This window comes from Cucurbita pepo, chromosome 17 (genome assembly GCF_057944985.1).
Source record: "Cucurbita pepo subsp. pepo isolate OVF chromosome 17, ASM5794498v1, whole genome shotgun sequence".
NCBI classification, from domain to species: domain Eukaryota; kingdom Viridiplantae; phylum Streptophyta; class Magnoliopsida; order Cucurbitales; family Cucurbitaceae; genus Cucurbita; species Cucurbita pepo.
Genome location: NC_141814.1, coordinates 13,143,451 through 13,153,197, shown reverse-complemented (window position 1 = coordinate 13,153,197; position 9,747 = coordinate 13,143,451). Strand labels below are relative to the sequence as shown.

Below are 9,747 nucleotides of genomic sequence, written 5' to 3'. Positions count from 1 at the left end.
AAATTAATAAAATAAGATATAGGGGTAAAATTGTAATTTGACAAAAAAATAAAAGTATATAAATAAAATTGGCGCTAGTATATGTATAAAAAGTAATTTAACCATACAATGCCACGTATTTAGAATTAAAATTTAAAAATAAAATAAAATAAAATGTAATGAATTTTTTTGGACCTCATTAACATTATATAATAATTAAAAATTGAATCTTTATTTTGTTTAAGATAAATATTTAGAAATAAAATTTCTAAAATAAAAAATAATTTTAATATTACATGAGAGCTGTTAAAATTTTATATAAATAAATAATATTTGTGTTTGGTTTCAACCCAATTAAATTATTAAAATAATATATCTTAAAATTTATAGTTTTTTTAATTTATTTAACAAAATTTTTAATAATTATACTCAAATAAATTAATTTTAAATTTCAAGAATAAAAAAAGAAATCGAGTTATAAAAAAGACATAAATTTTCTTTTTTAGTTGACGAGCTTCTCAAACTCGACCTATTCTTCTGGGTCTCGAACACGTTAATAGATACTCTCGTGTTACTATTATATTTAATAATTTATTTTAGGGTTTTTACAAGTGGGACCAAAATAAAGGAGAAAAAGACCTCTCTCAATCAACAAAAATGTAAAGTAAAATGTACTTTTTTTTTTTTTTTTTTTTTTTTTTATTGGCCTTTTTACTCTAAGTTTGAAATACAAAATAAAACAAGACATGTTTATTGACTTGTTGACTAGAGCTATTCCCTTTTGACCCACTCAAATGAATCCAAATCATTAATTTTCCTTTTTTTAATGATAAATAAATAAATTTAATTATATAATTTTTTTCATTTAAATATTTTCAAACTTATTATGTGATGTCCCATATTGATTAGAGAAATAACAAACCACCATTTATAAGGGTGTGTAAACTTTCCCCTGCGTTTTAAAGTCTTGAGGGGAAGCCCGAAAAGAAAAGCACAAAGAGGACTATATCTGCTAGCGGTGGATATGGGTCATTACATATTATATCCTCAAGTTCTCGTAAGGTTCGGGATTAAACCAAAATCTTGAATGTATTAATTTTATTAGTCCTATTATCAACTTTATATTATAAATCTCGGTACGACTCAAGAGGCTTCATACCCAACATGGTTTCGAGTTGTAATTAATGTAAGGCTTATATTCGCATCCCGAGCCATTGAAATCAATCGGTCAATTTTATTTAATAATAATAAAATAAAATAAAAAGTTGAAACGAGCTTTAAGAAAAAGTAAAGCCCCAAGCTTTTTTGCCCTAACTTGTAAGTATGTGCTTCGTAGCCACCAATTTTCCCTTACCTAATAAACGGTTAGGATTTAACTCTCAACCTCCATTTATTTTTTTAAATATTATTTTATATATTATATTATTATTATTATTATTATTTTGGAAGCAAATACAGCCTAAAGTTGTTGGGTAAATCATGCGACAAACCCTACTTAATGACGTGGCAAAATAAATAATAATAAAAATATTGATTGGGGGACAAATTTTAATTTTATTATTTTTGAGTTTTTTTCTTAAAAAATTTTATTTTTCGTTTTCTCAATTTTGTCCCTATAATTTGAAAAAATTTCACTTTCGATCCTATACTTTAATTAAATTTTACGCGTTTTTGTAACCGAATAACAAAAAAACAAAACCGACCTTAAACTGACTTTGACTTTATAACGTATTTTCGGCATGTTTTTACTTTTAGTTGAGTATTAAAGTGTATAACGTATTTTTTGGCATTTTCTTATTTTTAGTCGAGTATTAAAAAAATTTAATAAATGAGACCTACCATATGAAAACGGATACGACATGAATCGTGCTACCGACTTATTTTTTTATCTTATTTTATTTACTCGAAGTAAATTGCAAAGGAAATCTCTAAAATAATAATAATAAAAATATTGATTGGGGACAAATTTTAATTTTATTATTTTTGAGTTTCTTTCGTAAAATATTTTATTTTTCGTTTGGTCAATTTTGTCCCTATAATTTGAAAAAATTTCACTTTCTATCCTATACTTTAATTAAATTTTACGCGTTTTTGTAACCGAATAACAAAAAAAACCAAACGGATTTTAAGCTGACTTTGACTTTATAACGTATTTTCGGCATGTTTTTACTTTTAGTTGAGTACTGAAGTGTATAACGTAACATATTTTTCCGCATGTTCTTACTTTTAGTTGAGTATTGAAACGTATAATGTATTTTCGGCATGTTCTTACTTTCAATTGAGTACTGAAATGTATAATGTAGTTTCGGCATGTTTTTACTTTTAGTTGAGTTTTGAACTGTAGAACGTATTTTTCGTTTTGTCAATTTTGTCCCTATAATTTGAAAAAATTTACTTTCTATCCTATATTTTAATTAAATTTCACGCGTTATGTAACCGAATAACAAAAAAACAAAACGGACTTTAACCTGACTTTGACTTTATAACATATTTTCGGCATGTTTTTACTTTTAGTTGAGTATTGAAATGTATAACGTATTTTCGACATGTCTTTACTTTTAGCTGAGTATTGAACCGTATAAAGTATTTTTCGTTTTGTCAATTTTGTCCCTATAATTTGAAAAAAATTCACTTTCTATCCTATACTTTAAATAAATTTCACGCGTTTATGTAACCCAATAACAAAAAAACAAAACGGACTTTAAGCTATCTTTGACTTTATAACGTATTTTCGGCATGTTTTTACTTTTAGTTAAGTACTGAAATGTATAATGTAACGTATTTTTCGGCATGTTCTTACTTTTAGTTGAGTATTGAAACGTATAACGTATTTTTCAGCATGTTTTTACTTTTAGTCGAGTATTGAAACGTATAACGTATTTTCGGCATGTTCTTACTTTTAGTTAAGTATTCAACTGTATACCGTATTTTTTGGCATGTTTTTACTTTCAGTCAAGTATTGAAACGTATAACGTATTTTCGGCATGTTTTTACTTTTAGTTTAGTATGGCAACGTAAACATATTTTCGACATGTTTTTACTTTTAGTTAAATATTGAAACGTATAACATATTTTCGGCATGTTTTTACTTTTAGTTGAGACGTATACCATATATTTTTGGTATGTTTTTACTTTTAGTCGAGTATTGAAACGTATAACGTATTTTCGGCATGTCTTTACTTTTAGTCGAATATTGAAACGTATAACGTATTTTCGGCATGACTTTTAGTTCAATATTGAAATGTATAACCTATTTTTCGGCATGTTTTTACTTTTAGTTAAGTATGGAAATGTATAACATATTTTCGGCATGTTTTTACTTTTAGTTGAGTATCGAAACGTATACCATATTTTTCGGCATGTTTTTACTTTTAGTTGAGTATCGAAACGTATAACGTATTTTCGGCATTTTTTTACTGTTAGTCGAGTATTGAAATGTATAACGTATTTTTGGCATGTCTTTACTTTTAGTTCAGTATTGAAACGTATAACGTATTTTCGGCATGTTTTTACTTTTAGTCGAGTATTGAAACGTATAATGTATTTTCGGCATGTTTTTACTTTTAGTCGAGTATTGAAACGTATAACGTATTTTCGGCATGTTTTTACTTTTAGTCGAGTATTGAAACGTATACCGTATTTTTCGGCATGTTTTTACTTTTAGTCGAGTATTAAAAATATTTAATAAATGAGACCTACTACCATATGGAAACGTGCTACCTAATTATCTTTTATCTTATTTTTCTTAAATATGATATACTCGAGTTAAATTCTAACTAACCTTATATATATATATATATATAAATAAATAAAATAAATAAGGAAAAAAATGGGAAGGGCAGGGAAGGTAAAAAATGAAAAAAGTAAGGGTAAAATGGGAAAGAAAGAGGTGATGATGAGAAATATAGGAAAAAGAAAAGAAGAGAGAAGAGGTTTAAAAAGAAAGAAAAAGGAAAAAATGAATGATTAGGTTTGGCAAAACCAAGGAAGGGATGGGGATGGAGTTGAGGTGGGTAATCATTTCTCTTGTCTAGGGAGGAGAGAGAAACAGATACCCTTTTACTCAAAATTCTTTTTCTTTTTTTTTTTTCCTTCTAGAGAGAGAAAGGGTATTTTCGTCATTTTACTACCTAGAAATGATGATGCTACATCATGATGGAGGAGAGGAGAGGAGGGTTTGGATGATCATTATGGGAATTTGGCTTTGCTTTAAGCTTTGCTCGTGTGTTCAATCCTTAGGTTTTAGACCATCTTTTATCACCCCCACTTTCTACTAATTTTGTCGTTGGTTCGTAAGGATTAATTACATAATTTTCCATTTTAAATTTATTTTTCTTCTTTAAAACACAAAAAAAAAAAAAAAAAAAAAAAAAAAAAAAAAATTCGTAAAATTTAAGGAAACAACGACAAGAAATAGGTTATTAAAAAGACAATAAATCCCATTATTAGTTTACACTCATTCAATAATAAGAGTAAAAAAAAAAAAATTAATAATAATCACACAAATCTATTAAATGGCTTCCTTCCAACCCCAGCAGGCAAGGAAGCAGTAGAATCCAAGCTCAAATTGCTCAAAGATTGCAAAGATTGGATCTTGTTCAAACCCATTTGAGCATTCTTATCACCCGAATCCTTCTTTGAATTTGAGAACAAATTGGGTTTGTTCCATTTGAAACCAAATGAAAGCCTTGTTTTGGAAGAATGAGTATCAATTGGCGGCGGAGTGGCGCAGCCTCTTAGCTTGGCTTTGGCTGAGACTGTCGGTGTCATGTACCGTGGGACTGTGAAAGGAGGGCAGCTCGTGAGGCTTTCATCATCTTTGAGTCCTACATCATATGGTGAACAACATTCAGCTCCATTCATGCTGCCTTTTGGTCTCGAATACCATCTCGAGCTTCCGCCCGGCGGCATTCGGAACGCTGCCGGGGAGTTTCGTGTCAGTTTTGGGAGGTGTTTGCTTGGAGTTTGAGGTGCTTGGAGGAAGTTTTGTAGGGTTTGGGGCTCTGATGGTGCGGTTGATGGTGGTTGCTGGCGGTCTAGCCAGTTCCACCACCGTGGATATCCGGCAGCTCTTATGTCTGCCATGACGGCTTGAGCTGAATTTGGACTGGCCTTCCATAGCTACAATGGAAATTACTTAATTTTGAATACAAATTGAGTTAAAAATAAGGTAGTTTTGAGGGTAATTTGGTAAAGAACCTGATGGGAATAAGCATAAGCCATGGCTCTCTCCCTTTTCATTATGGCTTCAGCTTTTCTTTGCAATCTTGCTTCTATTTCTTGTCTTGTAAGTAAGCTATCATCCCAATCTTCTTGGTTAGCTGCCTCTGACTGTATGTTTATATTCTTCCATTGTTAGTTTTAAAATTGAATCTAAATGCTTGTTAGTTGAAATGTATTTGGTATTGACTAAAACCGACACGAAACCAAAAGGATGTGTAATAGGTCACTTCTTCTCGGTATTGACCAAAACTGACACATAATGTCAAAAGGATGGGTAATAGGTTGATTCTACTTAATATTGACCAAAACCGACACGAATTTAAAAGGATGTTGTGAGATCCCACATCGGTTTGGGAGTAAATGAAGTATTCTTTATAAGGGTGTGGAAACCTCTTCCTAGCATACGCGTTTTGAGGGGAAGCTTGGGAGGGAAAACCCAAAAAGGACAATATCTACTGGGAGTGGGCTTGGGCCGATACAAGTGTGTAAAAGGTCAACTATGTTTGGTATTGACTAAAACCGACACAAAACCAAAAGGATGCACAATAGGACAATTCTACTTGGTATTGACCAAAATCGATGCACAACCGAAAGGATGTGTAATAGGTCAATTCTACTTGGTGTTGACCAAAAGTGACACAAAATCAAAAGGATGTGTAATAGGTCAACTCTATTTGGTATTGACTAAAATCGACTCAAAACCAAAAGAGGTCAACTTTACTTGGTATTGACCAAAACCGACACAAAATCAAAAGGACGTATTATAGGTCAACTCTGTTTGGTATTGACCAAAACCGACACAAAACCAAAAGGATGCTAATAGGTCAATTCTATCTGGTATTAACTAAAAATGATACATAACCAAAAGGATGTGTAATAAGTCAATTCTACTTGGTGTTGACCAAAATTAACACAAAATCAAAAGAATGTGTAACAAGTTAACTCTATTTAGTATCGACTAAAACTGATTCAAAACCAAAAGGATGTATAACATGTCAACTTTACCGACAAAATCAAAAGGATTTATAATAGGTCAATTCTACTTGGTATTGACCAAAACTGACACCAAAAGAATGAGTAATAGGTCAATTCTATTTGGAATTGACCAAAACCGACACATAACCAAAAGAATGAGAAATACTCAAACTAATCAACCAACTCGATTAGTTTGGTTAATACCCCGTTAAAATCACTACGAAACTCAAAAACTCAACTCTATTTTCACGCTAGGGTTAGTCGAATCTTCCTCGGTTCATTCTTCTACATGGCTAAACGAAAACAACAAGTAAATCAAAACAATTCGAAAAACGAATGAATGAACTCACAAGTTGAGTGAAGCCCAGTTTGGCGCCCGAAGCAGTGTCGAGGTCGTTGTGGTTAGGGCCGTGATGCTGGCGAGCTTGAGTGTCAAGCATTTGAATCCTCCGAGACTGAATTTGAGACTGAACTCTAACCAGCAGCTGCATTTGCTTCATTGCATTCATTGTTTGCCTCTTCACATTTTGGCCTCGCACCACTCCTTGAAGCCTCACCAACCCCTTCAAAGCTCTAAAGCTCCTCCTTGCCTATAATAATACCAACCAACAACACCACCAATCCCGTAAATTCGAACGTAACTTACTTTAACGATGATTTAGGTTAAAGAAGAACTTACGACGTAGCCTCTGTATGCAGCTTGGATTTTAGTTGCAGATGCATGATGGTATCGGAGAGTGGGTTCGGGTCGAAAGCGGAAGGTCTTAGGGCGGTTTTTGACTCTAGGAGGCGAGACGGGCGGGGAGGGTCGTCGAGAAGAGGAGAGTCTTGGAGAAGCATTTCTAGGGGTAACAAAGGGAGGGGTTGGTGGTGAGGAAGGCCTAAATGTTACCCTTTGTTGCTCTCTTTCAAAGTCCAAGAAGATCTTCTCAACACTACTTGGCTCCCTAAACAAGGGAATCAAGGAATTGGACTCTCCATGCCTTAGCTTTCCAACTCCCTTATTGCTCCTCTTCTCAAATTCCTGCTCCATTCGAACGTATTTTTTAAACATAATATTAACGGTTTCTCGTAAAGATATTTTTTATTTTTAAAAAAAAATTATTATTGAAACTTTTAAAAGTTTAAACGTATTTTTTAACCATAATATTAACGGTTTCTCGTAAAGATATTTTTTATTTTTTTAAAAAAATTATTATTGAAACTTTTAAAAGTTTAAACGTATTTTTTAACCATAATATTAACGGTTTCTCGTAAAGATATTTTTTATTTTTTTAAAAAAATTATTATTGAAACTTTTAAAAGTTTAAACGTATTTTTTAACCATAATATTAACGGTTTCTCGTAAAGATATTTTTTATTTTTTTAAAAAAATTATTATTGAAACTTTTAAAAGTTTAAACGTATTTTTTAAACATAATATTAACGGATTCTTGTAAAGATATTTTTTATTTTTTTAAAAAAATTATTATTGAAACTTTTAAAAGTTTAAGATAAGTGTCTGTATTTTTTTATTTTTTTATTTTTTTTATTAATGGAGTGAAAAAAAGGGGTAAAAAAAAATTAACTTACATTTGGTGGCTTTTCCTTGGAGTTGGGTGTAAAAACCCTCTTTATGGCAGCAATCCATCTTCCTTTTTTACCCATGGGCCTAGCATTACTTTTTAACCCTACAATACAAATTCACAATAATAAGAATATATATATATATATATATAATTTTAATTATTTTTTAAAATTATAAATTCAACCGTCTTTATAATTTTAAATATTAGAATTAATTCTTATGGTTCGATAAAATTCTCATAAATATAAAAATTTATCAATCTATTTATGAGATTTGATCGTATTATAAAAATTAAGTATTATTTTTTTTTTTGTTATAAAAAAATAAAAAATTGCTTGAAATATAGGAATAAAAAAAATATATTTAGATGAGATTTATTTAATTTCTATTCTCTTAAAATTATATATATATATATATATATATATATATATATATATATATATATATATATATATATATAATATTTTTAATTTACACCGAAAAGTTCGGTTTAGTAGGGTGTTCATAATAAAATTGAGGAAAACTCAAATTAGTCAACCCGAACCATAAAAGCTAGGTTGAGTTGTTCATATTGGGTTCGATAGAATTTTTGAAATACTGAGAATCTTGGTCGTTTAACAAGTTGACACTTTTTAGTTGGGTCAATTCGACCAACTCGAAAATAAAGTTACAACCAAACTCTACTTTATTCTACGTTTCAAATTATTACGAAAATTAAGAATATTCACCGTTTGTAATTGATATTAGTGACGTACCGTGACTTGTACATGATCCGTATACATGTAAGATTTACGAATAATTAGAATTTTTTAAATAACTAGAAAAAAGGAAAGAATAATCCGATATCCCATCCAACCCAACCCAACCCAAACCAACTCAATTCGAAAAGATGATCGGTATACACCTCTACAGATATCAAAAATTTAAATATTTTTACGAACAAAAAAAACCCCACGAAGATTTAGATCTTTCATTTATCGAAATCTGGAAGAAAGATGAAGAAGAAACACAAAGATCGAACAAAATATAGATCAAAAGCTATAAATTTGTACCTCAAAAGAAAGGTTGGATGGATGAAGAACAAGAGAGAGGGAAGAACAGTTCTTAATCTCTCTCATCTTTCTCTCTCTAGCTTCATAGCTTCAAACCAAAATGTTGTTGAAATCTGTTTGTGAATCAAAGAAAACAACTTTAGATCTGTGTTTGGTGTATGAAATTTAGGCTTTCTTTTTCTTTTCACCCCAACCTTTCACCTTTTCAAGCGTTTTATAAACAAACAAACAACACACTTGGCCATTTTCTTACTCAATCCTACCAACTTTACTTCAATGGTAAGAATAATTCATCATCATAATCTATCCTTCCTTTTTTTTCATCATTATATTTCATTTTTAATCGTCCCCGAAAATTGAAATAGTTATATAACAGCTCAATCCCACCGCTACCATCTGGAAGCGGCTTCCATGCTCTTATAAACAATATCAGAGCCTTTAATTATATTGGGTTTTTTTTTTTCAACTTTGATTCACTTTGACTCATCGAGCTATAGTTGGAAAAACTTTGACTTTTTTGGTCGAGAATCGAGAGTTTGACTTGCTTTAGGGTTCTTCACAATTTTTTTTTTAATGAGGATTAAAATAGAAATAAATATATATAATTGGTTTTTAGTACAATATATGCATAAATAAAGGTATTAGTTCAAATTTAATTTTTTCAAAAAATTAATTTATTAACAGGGTATTTAATCGTGTACGGGCATGTGCTGCTAGGATTACTATTACTCCACGTTTGTCAGAATCTTATTGGTGAGATCGTGGGGCCAGGGATGAACAGCGTTTAAGGATGCGACAAGAGACGTCGGATCAGAAATTTCAGAGAAGCAGGCGATCCTGGCACGTGCTTTGTTCGTTATCATATTTTTGTATTTTTATATTATAAATTTAGTCTAATAATTTTAAAGTTTATTAAGAATATAATTTATATTTAGAATTTTATTACACATC

The 9,747-nt window shown here is 30.5% G+C and overlaps 1 protein-coding gene across 1 annotated transcript; it reads right to left on the bottom strand.

Moving 5' to 3' along the window:
• Window positions 1-4,378: 4,378 nt before the first annotated feature.
• Window positions 4,379-8,994, bottom strand: LOC111778205 (protein IQ-DOMAIN 13). Its single transcript, XM_023657895.2, has 6 exons — window positions 8,797-8,994; window positions 7,750-7,847; window positions 6,857-7,201; window positions 6,528-6,767; window positions 5,179-5,310; window positions 4,379-5,100 (listed from the first exon to the last, which is right to left on the bottom strand). Exons 2-6 carry the CDS (start codon window positions 7,822-7,824, stop codon window positions 4,477-4,479), a joined length of 1,416 nt encoding a protein of 471 aa, XP_023513663.2. The 5' UTR covers window positions 7,825-7,847; window positions 8,797-8,994; the 3' UTR covers window positions 4,379-4,476.
• Between the last annotated feature and the right edge of the window lie 753 nt (window positions 8,995-9,747).

Excerpts from the sequence above, each read along its gene's own strand:
- LOC111778205 (XM_023657895.2), bottom strand. The coding sequence starts at position 7,824 with ATGGGTAAAAAAGGAAGATGGATTGCTGCCATAAAGAGGGTTTTTACA. Across the intron at positions 6,768-6,856 it reads CTGCATACAGAGGCTACGTC|GCAAGGAGGAGCTTTAGAGC; the intron begins GTAAGTTCTTCT and ends GTATTATTATAG. Across the intron at positions 5,101-5,178 it reads CTTATGCTTATTCCCATCAG|CTATGGAAGGCCAGTCCAAA; the intron begins GTTCTTTACCAA and ends TTTCCATTGTAG.